Genomic DNA, 17,615 nt, shown 5'->3' on the forward strand with positions numbered 1-17,615 from the left:
TGGAGGATAGCATTATATCGCAACTTCTTGAGTGAAGTTTTTGTTTTTTATTGTTAGGATGATGTGAGGCTAGGTTACGGTTTTTTCTTTCTCGATTATGTTTATTTTTTCCACTGTATTCATGATATTTGGTTTTTATCTATTTTTTATTAGATTGGTAATCAGAATAGGTCGGTCAAAATATATAAGAGTTAGGTAATCTGGCCTTGAGGTAGGTCGGCAAAATAGATATAAGTATTAAGGATAACGTAATTGGGGTGTCGCCGCCCCCATAATATAATAATAACGTAATAAAATTTTGGGTGTCGCCGCCCCCAAAATGTAATGATAACATAATGAAATTTGGGGTGTCGCCGCCCCCATAATATAATGATAACGTAATGAAATCTGGGGTGTTGCTGCCCCTATAGTGTAATGATAACGTAATGAAATCTGGGGTGTCGCCGCCCCCAAAGTGTAATGTTAACGTAATGAAATTTGGGGTGTCGCCGCCCCCATAGTATAATGATAACGTAATGAAATTTGGGGTGTCGCCGCCCCCATAGTGTAATTATAACGTAATTAAATCTGGGGTGTCGCCGCTCCTATAGTGTAATGATAACGTAATTAAATTTGGGGTGTCGCCGCCCCCATAGTGTAATGATAACGTAATGAAATCTGGGGTGTTGCCTCCCCCATAGTGTAATGATAACGTAATGAAATTTGGCGTGTCGCCGCCCCCAAAGTGTAATGTTAATGTAATGAAATCTGGGGTGTCGCCACCCACATAGTATAATGATAACGTAATGAAATTTAGGGTGTTGCCGCCCCCATAGTGTAATGCTAACGTAATTAAATTTGGAGTGTCGCTGCCCCCATAGTGTAATGATAACGTAATGAAATCTGGGGTGTTGCCGCCCCCATAGTGTAATGATAACATAATAAAATTTGGGGTGTCGCCGCCCCCATTGTGTAATGATAACGTAATTAAATTTGGAGTGTCGTCACCCCCACAGTGTAAGTGTAATGATAACGTAATGAAATTTGGGGTATTTGATTCCTAGTTAAAACGAAAGATGGATCGAATTTTATTGAATTATGAAATGATTACAATAAATGAAGAACAAAACATTCAACGATAAAACTTTTTCAAATGAAAAGCATTCCATGGCTTGACAAATTTTTCTCCAGTGATTCTACGAAGGAAATAAGACCCTTTAGATGCTAGCCTATCAATGATGAACGGTCCTTCCCAATTCTCTGACAGCTTCCTAGATTCAAATGAGCTTCTATTTTCAGCTAAGTACCCAATCTTTTGGTTCAAAACTCTTGAGGCGAAGCTTTCTATCATATTTGCATTTCATGTTTGCCTGATATTTTATTAGACATTGTAAAGCTTCTTCTCGAGTTTTATCGATTGAGTCTGCCACCAAAGTTAGAGCAGCATCATTGTTTCTAGTTTGTACTGCTTCTGTCCTTGTAGTTGGTGCAATTAATTCTGTCGGGAGGACAGCATCCATGACATAAGCTAGGTTGAAAGGGGAAAGATTGGTAGAATGCTTTGGAGTGGTGCGATAAGCCCAAAGCACTGCTGGCAACTCTTTAACCCAATTTCCTTTTGCTTCATTAAGCTTCTTCTTCAAAGTCGAGAGAATCGTCTTATTGGTTGCTTTTGCTTGTCCATTTGCTTGTGGATAATATGGAGCGGAAAAATTATGCTGAATTTTTAGTAAGGTACAAAATTTGTGAATTTCTTCCGCATCAAATTGTTTACTGTTGTCAAAGATGATGTTAGATGGAATTCCAAAGCGACAAACGATGTCTTTCCATAAGAAACGCCGTACATCTGTTGCTGAGATGTTGACAAGCGGTTGAGCTTCTACCCATTTAGTGAAATAATCAGTCGCAACCAATAAAAATCGCACACTTCCGTGAGCCTTTGGTAGGGTCCCATAATATCCAAGCCCCATTTCGCAAAAGGCCAAGGGCTTAGAATTGGGTGGAGTTCCGTTGCTGGGAGTTTGCCCATATTTGTATGTTTTTGACATGGTATGCATTTTTGGGCAAATTCCACTGAGTGTCTTTGCATGCTAGGCCACCAGTATCCTTGAGTCATGGCTTTATGTGCAAGACTATGTCCCCCAGAATGGTTTCCACAAAGTCCGGAGTGTATTTCTTCAAGAATTAGATGACCTTGATCTTTGGAAAGACATCTGAGAAGAGGACTGAAGTTGTTTGCTTTCCTATAAAGTAGGAGGTTGCCTTTAGTATTTGGAATTATGACAAATTTCCAGGCATCTCTCTTAATTTTGTAAGAAAGTGAGGAATCTTCAGGTAGAGTTCCATGTTGCAGAAATTCTAAATAAGTAGGTCTCCAATCATCTGGTGAAGAATCACCGTCGATAGATTGGAGATCCAAATGTGGTACTTCTGGAAAATTATTTGCTTCATGTGACTCATCTTCCATATCAACATTGCTTTGGTCGGCATCCTGTGTGAGTGGAGAATCACTCTCAAAATGATGATCGGCCAAATCTTGATGGTCGGCTAAATCTTCTTGAGCTGCTTCCTCTGAGTGAGATTCTGAACTTGTGCCGGCCGATTGAGCTAGCTCTTCTCTCTTTCTTTTCCTTGTTGTTACGGCATTTACTTGCTCGAATTCGAAATGTCGAGATGTCGTTTGGAAATAGCATAGATGAGCAATATATAAGTTTTGAATATTTTCTTCTATAACAGTTATGCTTGGAAAAGGTTGGAAATCAATATAGATTTTTCTTTGATTGTTAACATCAACTGCGGCAGAGAGATAGGCTAAGGCATCGGCGTGACGATTATCATTGCGAGAATGTTGGTGAACTGGAATGGATAGCTCATGTATTTTTCGGACATATGCAGCCATCCTATCATTTCGAGCAACAAATGATCTGCCAAATTGATTTGCAACAAGCTTTAAGTCAGTGAATAACTCGATCTTTGTCGCCCCCAGGTCAAGTGTTGTTCGCATTGCATAAAGAACCGCTTCATATTCAGCTTCATTGTTTGATGTGCAAAATCCAAGGCGAACAGATTTTTCAATTTTCTCGCCATCAGGTCGGATCAAAACACAACCAAGACCTGAACCTAATTTGTTCTTGGAACCGTCCGTGTGTAGAATCCATAAAGAAGGGTCGGCACTTGTGGATGGATCAGCCGATCCTTGTTGTGGATTAGGAGGAGGTTCCTCAAACTGCTCTTCCATGGTCGGTATGTCATCGACAAGAAAATCGGCCATAAGTGATGCCATTGTGTGGCCTTTCTCAGATGATCGGGCTTTGTAGATAATCTTGTAGGCACTCGAATATGTTTCCCATTCTACCAATCTGCTCGAATCATCATTTCGAAGTACTTTTCTCAAGGGGTATTCAGTGTAGACATTGATGATACGCCCTTGGAAATAAGGCTTCAATCTTCGTGCACTATGGACAAGTGAGAAAGCTATTTTCTCAATCTGTGAATACCTTGCTTCTAGAGCTGTAAGGGTCTTACTTATGAAGAAAATTGGTTGTTCATTTTCATCATCAATGAATAAGACGGCACTCACAGCTATTTCTGATGCTGCCAAGTAAATGTCAATTGTTTGTCCGGTGGTCGGACTAGCAAGAATTGGCGGCTGTACTAGGTATTCTTTCATTTTCTGAAAAGCTTCGTCACACTCATCTGTCCATTGTGGGGATCCCTTAATGGCTTGAAAAAAGGGGTGGAGCCGATCTGAATATTTTGAGATAAATCTACCCAAAGCTGCTATCCTACCCGTAAGTTGCTGGATCTGCTTCTTTGTTTTTGGCGAGGGCATTTCGGTAATTGCACGGATTTGATCAGGATTAGCTTCAATGCCTCGTTTGGTCATAAGATATCCAAGAAATTTACCCAATGCTAACCCAAATGCGCATTTTGTTGGATTTAGACGCATTCGAATATGCACAAGCCGATCAAAGAATTTTTGCAAGTGATGAAGGTGAGAAGACTCTTCATGCGACTTGATGACCATATCGTCAATATAAGCTTCCATAAACTTGCCTAAGAAGTCTGAAAATGATGTATTTATTAATTTCTAATATGTTGCCGGTGCATTTTTTAGACCGAAAGGCATTACCTTATAGCAAAATAAGCCTTGGTCTATTATGAAAGTTGTAAGTTTGTTCATCTTCAGCTAATGCAATTTGATAAAATCCCATTGAGGCATCCATAAAAGAAATTCGTTTAAACCCTGAAGTGGCATCAACCATTTCAGAAATACGAGGCAAGGGATACGGGTGAACAGGACATTTTTTTATTGATATCAGTAAAATCAACACAGATTCTAAGTTTCCCATTTTTCTTAGGGACTGCTACTACATTGGATATCCATTTCGGATATAGTACAGGCCTAATAAAATTAACACTTAGAAGTTTGTCGATCTCTTCTTTCACTTTGAGCTTTTGATCGGGAGCCATTCGACGAGGCTTCTGACGCACTGGCTTTTGTGTTTTGTCGATATCCAGCCTGTAACATGCAAGTGAAGGATCAATCCTAGGCATTTGTTCGACCGTCCACGCAAACACTGTGCAATTTTTCTTCAAAAGCTCAATGAGTTCATCCTATTCCTTCTTGGAAATTTCCGCATAAATAAAAGTGGTTTCTTTTTCCTTGTTGCCGATCTGTACTTCGAGGAGCCTGTCGATGGTCGGGGGGCCACCTAAACGCTGCTCCATAGCGTTTACCCGACCAATGGAATTCTGTAATTGCTATTTTCCCCCATCAACATTTAGGATGGAGTTGCCCTTGACTTCCGAATCTTTATAATCTTCGAGTACAGACTCATGGCACTTCAAAGCTGCTATTTGATCACTTCTAACTTTGCCTACCATACCATCACACCAGAACTTGATAGCCTGATGGAAAGTAGAAACGACAGCTCCCATTGAGTGGATCCAATCTCTTCCCAGAATGACATTGTAGGAGGAGTTACAATCCATGAGAAGAAAATCAATTGTAACTTCCTTGTTCATTAATGTCACTGGAAGAGAGCATCTACCAATTGATTTTGCTGCTGTTCCATCAAAGCCAATGATATGATTTGGATCGGGAACTATCATTTTCTCAGGGAGATTGAGTCCATTGTAACAACGCTTGTAGATCACAATTGCCGAACTACCTGTATCGATCATGATTTTCTGCACACGATGAATTCCAACAAAAGCTTGTATTACAACAGCATCATAATGAGGATGGTGCACTCCTATTAGATCATTGTCAGTCCAACAGAGAGGTCCTTCCTCATAAGTCTCAGTACCCATGCCGTGGAGAAAATCGTATCCACTATAAACATAGTTGTGGCTGAGATCAGTGATCTTGGAGTGATTGAAATTCTTGCGCTGGGTGTTAGACATTGAATCAACTCTGGCATGACCAACTTTGATTACATTGTGTGCGGTCACGACTAAAGCTTGTTTCATTTTACCCAGCACGTAATCCTGAAGCATACCTTTCTCGATCAAACCTTGAATTCTACCCCTTAGAGATTTGCATTGTTCAGTTTCATGACCAAAATCATCGTGGAATTTGCACCACAGTGATTTGTCACGTGTAACCTTGGTATCTTTTGAGAGAGGAAAAGGTGGAGATAAGATATTCTTTCCCTTAATCTTCTCATAGATAACAGCATACTTCTCGTTGAGGGTGGTAAGCTTTAACTCGGGAAGTTTCTTTTGTTCTTTGCCGTTCCATTGTTGTGGCCTACCATCACTCTTGGACTTTTGATCGGTTGTTTGTTGAAACTTCGGTTTTTGACTCTGTTCCTGTGGCTTGCTTATTCGATCTCTATCTCTGTGAACTCGTGCTGATGCATCATCTTCAACTTAAATGAACTATTGAGTTCGAGCAAAAAGTTCATAACGAGTTGTTGGGACGTCTTTTACTATAGAGTTGTAAATGCCGTCCCTGTCATAATTAATGCCTTCCTTGAAAGCATAAATGACAAGAATATCAGATGCATCGGGAATTTCAACAGCCGCTTTCCGAAATCTCACAACAAACTTACTGAGCTTTTCGTCCTTTTGTTGTTTTATACTGAATAGAGAATCAATATTTTTTTGTTCTTTCCAATTGTGACGAAAATGCTCGGCAAACGTATATACAAGATTAGTAAAATTATGGATGGATCTTTCTGGAAGCATGTTAAACCATCTTATCGACTCAATTCCAATGAGTGTGGATGGGAATAACTTGCAAAGAAGAGCATCGTCGAAAGTCCATAAGATCATCTTGTTTCTGTAATTAACAAGATGCATCAAAGGATCTCCATCAATCTCATCATACTTTTCAAATTCTAGCTGCTTGAAGTCCTTGTGATGAACGGTTGTTTAGATTCGGAGAGAGAAGGGAGAATTGATACCACTCTTTATAGCGAGATTTCGTATTTTGTTTTCTCGTGACTCCTTATCATTAATAGCCTTCAGTATCATTTCGTGGAGACGTCGTTCAGAAAATGGAACATTCTCTTGATGATGGTCACGACCGAACTGTGGACGTTTTGGCCAAGATTTCTTCGGAGGAGGTGGAGTGAGTTCTCGTCGACCCGTCCATGCAGGTGAAGGTGACCGAGCCAGTAAAGGAGTTCGGTTCCTTCGTCTCCTTTGGTGAAGATCGAGAGAATACGGACGAAGTGCTGGACTGTCACAACCATTTTCTTGACCTGATGCAAGTGAGTTTCCATCTCCATGGCTACCATTGTCAACATACTTTGGTCGACAATGAGCTCTTGGATTGGGACTACAACTTGAGCGACTAGGTTGTGAACTGGAACTGCTTGGTGAATAGTGCTGCTGTTGAGATCGGCGCATACTGCTGTTGCGACGAGGACTTGCAGTGGCTTGCCTACCCCTTCTAGAGCTTGTGGTAGGAACTTCATTGGTTTTTCGTTGGTTGGGTAGTCTATCTTGCCGACCTATATAGATATTTTGCCGATCTCCCTTGGTACGGTTCGAATCGGCAAAACCGGTTTTCGTCATGAGATCTTTTGTGAGTTGGTGATCCCTCACAGAGTGGTCGGCATCAAGGTCGGCAGAGGAGTTTGTGGATTCGCTTACGATTACACTGGAAAGTGTAGGCTTTCGGCGTTGCACATTTTGTTTGTGAAGCCTTTAAAAGTTTAACTCGCCTGATTTCTCTTGGTGCGGGAGTTTGTACTCGGAGTCTTTGACAGAGATGCTTCTGTGTTCAAACGATCCTAAACACTTTTTGCCGTGGATCCTGATTCATCTTCGAGAAGTTGACGCAGTTGTTTCTTCAGATTGTTATTCTTGCTCTCCAATTGTCAAAGACAACGGTCTACCTGAGTTGATGGATCGGATATATGAATACCCACTCTCTCAGTCGCAGATGGCAAAGGACCATCGGACTTGGAAAGTGAATTCCCAGCAGAAAGTGAATGCTAAACTTGTACGGTAAAAGGGATACTGTCATACCCCGAATTTCGACAGAATTCGAAAAAAAACATTATTTGTTCGCGACTCTTCGATCTCCGAGGTGTGACGCACTCTCAACTCCCAAAAACCAATAAACAGTTTAAGTATGCGGATAATTAAAAAAACCAATAAAAATTTTAAACTTAAACAAAAGTCATCTTCATTACAAAAATTTACAAATGAAAATGCAAATAACCTTATCTCAACTGAAAATCTATATCACCTCAAAGGAAAACAAAACATATCCTAAGATGCAACGCTAAAGCAAACCACAAGCAGCAACCAATCTTCTTCCACACTAAACCTGTTAAGACTTATCAACTATGTTCATTTAATGAACACACTCGATAAGCAAACATGCAAATCGGGTCAGCATTATAAAAATGTTGGTGTGAGTAGCTCTAAAATACAACATATACTTTTACATATACATACACAATCCATAAGGCAGTTAGTTCCTCTACCGAGGCGCCTTATCTTTCAACGACTAAAACAACATCCTTAAGTACAATAATTAAGGCCGGTAGTTCCTCCACTGAGGCGCCTTAACTTTCCACTAACCACACAACAACTATATGCATAATAAATAAGGCATGTAGTTCCTCAATCGAGGTGCCTTAGGTTCTAACTAAACAAATAATCAACCAAGCATATTATATACGTACCGCATTTCATGCTCAATTACAGGGTGAGTCGTTTCTACCCAAGTAATTAGTTTGACCCACCCTTCTGCAAAACCATATGCAATCATCTATCTAAAGATACATCATTAACCAACATATTACCATAATTATATTAATTAAAGCTTTCTTTGCGTGTCCCTAAAATCACGTCGTAGCTATGTCTTATCTAGTTTCCCTGGCTACCACAATCGCTTCCCAACGCCAAACATGTACATCCACATGCCTCCCCTTACATAATGAACCACTCCGTGCATAACTACCCTGAGCGGGATGCCGCACACCAGGTAACCCTCACACGGAAGCCATTATGTAAGTACTGCCACTATTCGGCATAAAATATCGCGTGTCTCATTCTATTTTGCGAACGGAATAATCAAGCCACTATTCGGCTATGCCAGAAGGGCCATTCAGATTCACTGAAATGCCAGAAGGGCTAATCAAATTACTTACGCCCGAAGGGCCATTCAGATTCATTGAAACGCCAGAAGGGCCAATCAAATTACACACGCCCACACAGGGCAAATCACATGAGTTGTGGTAGCTAGGTTCTAGGATTTTCGTTACGTAATTTATTCAAGTATCATACATTTATGACTCATAATAATTCTTATTCTATCTCATGCCAAGATACTTTAATTGTCTTTCAAACTCAACGCGTTTCGTTATAATACAATCCACATTATCACGTGCCAATACTATTCATTGCACGATATCCAAGTATCTCTATATCAAATCTCGAAACTTATAATTTCACGTGCCAATCATATATTGCACTACCCCATATGGAATATCTCAAGCCTTCTTACATACTACAATTCATTTCAGTAGCAACTCATAATAGCAATCAATCATGTAACGTATTCATTCCCTAAATTTATGTGAACTCAATTCACCATCAAAGGCACGCATTATTTCCATTGGTGCACAATATAAGTAGTATATAAATAATCAAAATATAAGACCATTCCACCAAATATCAAAATGAAACGACTTTAAAAGAAGGAACAACTCAAGTCCAAATATCACGCATAATTATTCGAGTCCAAATCACAAGTCAAGTCAAACTGATCAACCGTCAAAAAGCCCAAAACTAAAGTCCATGAATCTAAGTCCGTATGTAGTTTAATACGTATAAAAACATATATATCAAATTCTTATTATCATAATTCCCCTCTAATTACGTGCCAATATTTATATGCTTTACATACTAATTACGTCAAATCTTAATTAGATAATGACAAACAAGGTTATACAAAGTTTGACAATATTTTATTACTATATTTGTCCATATTCTCAAATATGTGAAAATCTGGAAAAAGTCAACATTCCACAGTCAACGGTCAAAGGTCAAAGTCAACGGTCAACGGTCAAAGTCAACACGTCGTGGTCAAAGTCAACACATCATGTTCGAAGTCAAACTGTCATTTCCATGTTCAACAGGTTCAGAGTCATAGCCATGGTTCATGGCTAAGGGCAAAAGTGCATGGCTCAAGGGCTCATGACTAAGAAAATGGTTCGGACCCAACTGGCCAAGCCCAAACTTTAAAACCCGGCCCCAAAAGTTTAAACATTTAAAGACCCAATTAGATATATTTTAAGTTATATGACCAGCCCACAAACCAAAATTAGAAACTGGCTCAAAACACCAATGGGTTCGACCCGGAGAATTTAACTGAAACCGGCCCAACACTTAAACTAAAACTAGTCCACAACTTAAACTAAACTGGTCCGAAACAAAGGATTAATCCAGCCCAATAACTAACTAGTGTTTAGGCCCAAAAACTTCAACTGAACTGGCCCGAAACACAAATGGGTTCGGCCTAAAAATTGAACTGAAACCAGCCCAAAGAAAACTAATTAGTTTTGGCCCAAACAACTTAAACTAAACCTGGGCCCAAACTAAACCAATTAAAACTGGCCCATAGAACTTAATCTAGAACTGGCCCAACAACTTAAAATAGATTCGGGCCTAAACAAAACCATACTCAAGGCTTTGGTCCAAAGCCCAAGCCCAGAAAAACCGACCCAGGCCCAAGCCCAACTGATCAACAGTCATCTTCTCCCTCCAACAGCCTCCACCACCGGATCGACCACCGTCGACCTCCACTCGACCACCCATTTCAAGCCCACGGTTTTGATCCCCGCGACAACCCCTACCACTTTAATGAAAGCTAAAACTCCATTCTTGAATTTAAAATCTTCAACCCAAAACTGGATCTGGAAGCTTCTCGCCGCCATTAATGGCTTCTCTAGGAGCTTTGACAACCCTCCTTCGACAGCCCCACCCACTACAATCAACTATACACTAATCTAGGTAAAAGCCCCACACTCCAATTAAACAAAAAAAATAGCCCAACCACCGGTTCGACCACCGTCGACCTCCACTCGACCACCCAAACACCAATAACCAACATCCAACACATAACCCCCCGACATCAAACAACCCATCATCCGTCCACAACACAACAAAAACCACATTTCCAGTTACATAAAAATGGTACTGGCGATATCTTGGTCCTAGTCTTGGCCGCCATTAATGACCTCTACAGAGCTCCAACAGTTCTATTAAGTATTTCAATGCTTAACTAAATAACTATACTAACATCTAACCAGTTCAAAAATTCCACGTGACGACGAGAAAAATAACCCGACATAGGAAAAGCAGAAAACTAAGCGCGAACTAAAACTCTGACAGTAAAGCTTTTGTGAAATAGAGTAAAAATATAACTACTCACCTTAACTAACAACTCGACAAATCCCTCGTAGTCCGAATCGTCGCGCTCCACCCCTCTAGCAATCCAACTTTTATCTCTGCCTCCATTTTTATTATATTATTTATCTAAAAACCCTATTCTCTAAAACAATATGAATATATACTCGGGTTTGAAACCCAAGCCCAACACAAACTCGGGCCCAGAAACCAGGCCCACCTATCCCAAATTCAATCCAACCAATTTTAAATAAATAAATAAATAAATTAATTAATAAATAAATACGTATTTTAAATACGGGCGTTACAGATACTTTCACCGTTGTTTGTTTTTCGAGAAGCCATTGACGTAACTTTTGTTTTGTGGTTGAGGGTATCCCCACAGACGGTGCCAAATATGTTTCAGCAAGATTTGCCAAAACACACCAATTGAGGGTCGGAAGTAATGTTTTTTTGGAGATGGTGAAGGAGATGGTGGTTGGGAAAAGATGAGACTGGACTTCGGTTTTGAAGTTGCCTACGTACCCAAATGTATTGCTTGGGATCAAGTCTCGATGCGTAGTTCTGGAAAAATGACAAAGGTTGGATTTTATAGGTAGGATTGGTGATAGTTACTTCCTCATTCTCTAATATTCCAATCGTGGGATGAAGTTGGAGAACTGGCGGGAGAACTGTCCAATCATGGGATGAAGTTGGAGAGCTGGCGAGACAACTGTCAGCTCGTGGGATGAAGTTGGAGAACTGGCGGGACAACCGGCTTCGTGGGATGAAGTTGAGAATCAAGGGACAACCGTCGGCTTCGTGGGATGAAGTTGGAGAACTGGCGGGATAGTTGTCAGCTCGTGGGACGAAGTTGGAGAACTGGCAGGACAACTCTCAGCTCGTGGGATGAAGTTGGAGAACTGGCGGGAGATGAAGTTGGAGAACTGTCGTGGGATGAAGTTGGAGAACTGGCGGGAGAACTGTCGTGGAATGAAGTTGGTGGAAGTTGTTTGACTCGCAAAACATGTGCGCAATTGATATTGATTTTACGTGTAGGTATGTAGGCTTTGAGCATGGGCTTTTTTGTAGATAAGCTTTGAGCATGGGCTCTGAGCGTGGGCTTTTTTATAAATGGGCTCTAAGCATGGGCTTGTATTGAATTGGGCTTTTATTGGGCCACATTTGTGGGGCCGGAATAGTAAGGTAGGTGCCCATCTGAAGTAGGTACCCAATGATGGAATACCCATCGTATTGAACAACAGTAGTCGGAGCCCAAATTTCTCCTACCTTCACAAAACCCGACTCACTAGTAGACGAAGGCTCCTAAGAAAAATCAAAATCAAGTATTGGTCTATTAGAAAAATAAATGATTTGAACTGTAAACAAACTTGGAAATAAACTTTATAAATACCTCAAACACTACATACTGGTGGGCCATCTCCTGATGTGGTTGGAAATGATACGACTCGATCTCTTGACTAGAAGGGGAATGATATGGCTCGCTCTCTTGCCCAGAAGGATAGTGATAATAGGAAGAGGCAGCACTACTTTCACCCGAGTAGTTCCCATAATAAGAAGAAGTATCACTTGCTCCATCGAGTTGTGCTCTCCTAGTTCTCTAGCGACTCCGAGAAACTCGTCTAGTTCCTTCCATGCGCCTCTCACCATCACCATCAAAAGGGTCAAAATCTGCATTCATGTCATATCGGTGATATAATTGATATGCATCCTCAACAAGACCACCACCACCGCCACCACCACCATCACCACCACCATCATCATCCTCATCATCATCATTGCCCTCCCCACCAACATCCATATCACCGCTCTGCCCACCACCACCACCACCACCACCACCATTATCATCACTTGAATCACCAATGATATTATTATCTGGTTCCCCATCGGAATGAAATACTTCATCATCAGTGTAATCATGATAATCTCCAATGGTGTCATTAGGTGGTTGTTCTTCTTCTTCCCAATCAAAGCGATGTCGATTTGGTAGGGGCCCGTGGTTCCTTATATCCTCTCCTAACATCTGTGCAATGAAGGGGTCAGGTAACCCGTCCTCGCTGTCTAAGTCGGGTAGTGGAGGGAGATTTCTAATCCACTCGAAGAAAGGGTCCTCGGCTTCAGACTCAGGAAAGTAAAGATGTAGATCAATCGGGTCATCTTGCTCCTTTACTCTTTTCAAGTGTTTCATCTTCAACCTCAAGTTGCAATTCACATAAACAAAGTCATGCAGAGTTTCATCATTCATGGTGTTCCTTTTCTTCAAATGGATCATCCCAAATGTGCTCCAGTTTTGCTCACACCCAAATGACGAACACGTTTGAGATAAAACTCGAATGGCTACTTCCCTGAGATTAGGTGCATCCTTCCCATATGAAAACCACCAATCAGCTGCATATATTCATTTACATGACTTTAGTAAAGCTTTAATATAAAGCTAAACACCACAATTTTTATTTAAAACCTACACGCTTACCCGGTTGAGTTGAACTCCTGCCATGCATAACGGCTAGTGTACTAAAGGAACCATTTGCATCCAAAAAGACCTTTAACTGTATATCACTTGTAAATATTTAAAAGTAAAGGCAAGTAATAAAGTAGCATGTTTCATTTCTTTCTTACCTCAATCATGCACTTTGCTTGTTTTGTAGGTTCGGCAACCAACTTTGCAATCACTACTTGCAAAGCATCTATCAAATCCCCCCAGTTTGCCAAATCATTACTATATTGCTCGCTCTGATTTCGATAATAAGCTGAGAAATGCATACGCATTCAATATGAGATAGAAAACTCCAAAATATATTTTTCATTCATTATAAATAAAGAACTCAAAACCTATAATTGCTTACCAGCCTTGTGCAAAACATGTGACAATTGTTTGTCCCATCTCCGGTCAATAATACACAAAATCCAAGAATGATATTTGGTTGCCCTCTACACTTCACATCTCATCTGCTCCATTGCAGCATGCAAATATCCCATGGTAGGCTTTTCATCACCATCCACTAATCTCAAAACCTTTACCAAAGGTTTAAAAACTCTAACAAGCAAGCGTCTTTATCTTCCTCCAAAATGACTTATCAGCTATGGTATCCTCAACCTTAAGTGCCATCACTGATGGTTTTCTTCCTTTAAGCGCCAACCAATTAGGTGATGTAAACATCTCTCTCAGCTTGTCCATTTTTTCGACCATGCACTTCAAAGCAATGTAATTGCTTGCAAATCTAGTAGGCCCTGGTCTCACAAGTTCTCCACCACACTTAACCCGCATCAAATCAAGAACTTGAGGATGATTGTAAATGTAGGTTGTGACCTCCCTAGCTCGCTCAACATTTTTCTTCACTGTTGTTTTTCTACCCAACTCCTTCAAGATTAAGTCAATACAATGCGCAGCACAAGGCGTCTAAAACAAATTGTAACGTGAAATTGAAAAAACAAAAGAAGTGTTTATAAGCGATTGCAATAGATTAACAAAAATTTATATCAATTATAATTTAAACATATTTACCAGGAGTAGCCATAAGCACTTCTCCAACTTTCTTGTAGTTGCTCCCATTGTCTATAACAACTTGAACAACGTACTCTTTCCCTATCATATTAATCACCTCCTTCATATGTGCAAGTATGAAAATATGGTCTTTACAATGCCCTGACACCTCCTTTGAGGTGTGGAAGACGGTCTACCCATCACAATATACCATAAAGTTCATGATATTCTTCCTAGTGGGCCCTGTCCAACCATCACACATAATTGTGACTCCATATTGCTTCCACTTCCTTTTCATTCCATCAACGTAAACTTTCAATTCATCAACATTTTTCTTCAAGTATTTATGCATTAACTCATGGAGAGAAAGACCCTGCACCCCAATTCCTGCCCTTGCTGCCTCATCTATCATAGGTTGGTAGAAAGGATTTTTACACACAGCATGTGGGGCAATCCCTGCCCATAGAGCAAACTTTGATACCAAGTCTTTAAACTGATCACCAAATCCCCTGTTAATAATATGTTTCACAGACGGTTGCCTTGCATCTTGATGTCTAAAGGCATCAAAGTCAACATCCCTAGGACGAGTTCTCTTATGAGAAGGATAGAAATCACGCAATGTGCCATCAACTGAGGATGTAAACTTTCTTCCATGTGCCACAGTGTCTTGCCCAGAACAATGATAAGAAGATTGTTCTCTTCTTGATCGAGTTCTTGTATAACGGACTTGTACATCATCCCCACTTTCTGAATCAACAATAATAGGATTGCACATAGTTTCCATTATATCTCTGTCAGCCCTTCTTTTATCATATTTCTCTTGTTTCTTCCCTAATAAGAAATTTCTCATTATCCACATCTTCACTAGGTACTTTAACACATTTTTTCCACATCTTCATATCTAGCCGCCAAATGTTGTTTAAGACGAGTGATACCACCTCCTTTAATGATTTTTTTGCAGTAATTGCACTCAAAGTGATTTTTCGAACCTTCTACCCTTGTACAATGATCCCATCCTATATCCTTAGATCTTACCATTTTTGACAAATATTCTACAACGTTCCCACTGCAAACAACACATTCCACAATATTTTCATAAAATCCAAAATAAAATAGTATATGCATACACATAAAACATGAATGGTTACACAAAACTAAGCATATATGAACAATAACTTATCGCATATTTTAGAGGCATCATATGAAGACTCATATATACAGTGTAGCTGCATAAAAAAACACGAAAAAGAAAAAGAAAAACAAGAAACAAGAAAAAGGAGCAACTTTGGCAGGGTGAAACGTTTAATAGTCTCAAGAAATATACAAGACTCATAACTCCCTTAGAAATTATCATTCCAAACCGACGATTTCGGAATCGTGAACTATGGTCTCGAGCTCACAAATTCATTTGTCACAACTCACAACTCACAACTCACAAATTTTGTAAGTTTGTTTGTCACAAGTCTTCAACTGTGTTTTTATTTTTTTTATTTTTTCTGGCGGGAAATAACGGAACAGAGAAACGAGGAACAAGGAACAAGCTCTTCTTCCAACTTCAAAGAAGAGAGAATCATGCAATGGCTAACAACAAAGTCAGTTATGGCTTCAATACCAAGATGGCGTTCTCTTGCTCTTTTTCTTCGTGGTTCATCTCTTCTCAAGTTCGTCTCTTTTTCTTCTCAAGTTCACAAAGTCAGTTATAGTAAAGTTTTAAACTTTGATGTGTTTTATAGTTATAGTGTTGAAATGGTTTGGTGAAGAATATGTTGTCAAAATATTTGTTTAAAGATACATAGTAAGAAGACTAAGAACACAACTCGAAATCGGGCTTCTTTTGCATAAATCAAATGTTGTAGTGTTGAAATGGTGGCATTGTCATTGACTCACTGGTTGTCACTCACAACTCACAACTCACAACAATGAAACAAAAACGAATCGAGGGCTTAGACTCGTATATTTTTCAAGTATTTAGATTTTTCAAAATTTAAATGGAAAAAAAAAAATCTTACTTTTTAGATCTAGAATTTGGAAACTAGAAAATTTCCACATCATCATACTCCGGTGAATAGTTTTTTGGGAGAGAGAAAAAGTTTTTAAGTGAACTGTTCGGTATTATCGAATACTATCGAATTTGAGATGTATTTGGGTAGTTTTCGCTATTTGCCGTCGAACAATAAGTTATTTACCAAAAATGCCACCAGCGATACATTCCGGAGTAATTCGTTTCGATGCCGTTTCGTTTATTTGAAAAACCAAAAGATCCACCGGAATTCTGACATTTCGTTCGGAATCGTGAACATTGCTCATACCTACTTAATTTTTTTCGCTATTTAATTTGGATAACATTGGTTTGCATTGACATACACTGTTACAAGAATAGGGTAAAGTAGTATGTCAAATGGTGTCACGTGAAATGTCTTTCAACTGCATCCTCAAATGACTATTTCCACTTGGGCTGGTAATCCAAAACCCGATCCGATGTAGACTCGAATAGGGCTTGGCCTAGCCCTCAACCCAACCCAACCCGTACAGAGTTGCACCCACCAAATCCTATGGCAAAGAAGTGCAACCTCACCTTGACAGAGGGGGAGGAGTTATGAAGGGTGGCAGCGATTGCACAGGGTCCCAAAATTATTCCTAACCATAATTAGTGTCTAATTAAAATTTCACACATTTTCTTTTCACCTTTCAAGTATTCCACTTATTTGGTGGTGGTAGGATATAGTTAAAACTTCCTATTTTTTTCTCAAAACAAATTTGGCTGTGGCCTTTTTTGCATAGGCCAGATTTAATTACAAAATCGATTATGAATGGCTACAAAATCGAAAAAAAAAAACATAAATCTCTCTTTTTAACTTAGAATTTTCTCACGAGCCTAGGTATATTTTTGCACAAAGCCCTGGAAATCTTGGAAGTCCCGAACCCGACTGAGGCATTTTTTTTTGGGTAAAGTTGAGGGCATTCTTAATTTGACACATTGAGGACTTTCTTAAGGGTTTTCATAAAGGCACCACTTATTTTACCAAGGGCTGCCCACACCCAAAACAAAACCAAACGGATCCTAAGGCCAAATGAGGCACCACTTGAAAATTGAATAGATACCACTAAAGATTTTTATTTTTTTATATATAAAAAAAAAATTGTTTAATTTTGATTAGTTTGGTTTTATCTTATGGTCCATTAAATCAATGTTCTTTTTCAATATTGACAAAATTAAAAAAAATTAATCATCTTCCATAAAATTGAACGAATGTGCATATTCAAATGCGCAATT

General features: G+C 39.6%; 1 protein-coding gene across 1 annotated transcript; it reads right to left on the reverse strand.

Moving 5' to 3' along the window:
• Window positions 1-1,705: 1,705 nt before the first annotated feature.
• Window positions 1,706-4,006, reverse strand: LOC147477607 (uncharacterized). The gene is made up of 3 exons (XM_086586044.1): window positions 3,560-4,006; window positions 2,768-3,466; window positions 1,706-1,858 (listed from the first exon to the last, which is right to left on the reverse strand). The coding sequence occupies exons 1-3, from the start codon at window positions 4,004-4,006 to the stop codon at window positions 1,706-1,708; spliced, it is 1,299 nt and encodes a 432-aa protein (XP_086442170.1).
• Between the last annotated feature and the right edge of the window lie 13,609 nt (window positions 4,007-17,615).

This window comes from Coptis chinensis, chromosome 9 (assembly GCF_015680905.1).
Source record: "Coptis chinensis isolate HL-2020 chromosome 9, ASM1568090v1, whole genome shotgun sequence".
NCBI lineage: Eukaryota > Viridiplantae > Streptophyta > Magnoliopsida > Ranunculales > Ranunculaceae > Coptis > Coptis chinensis.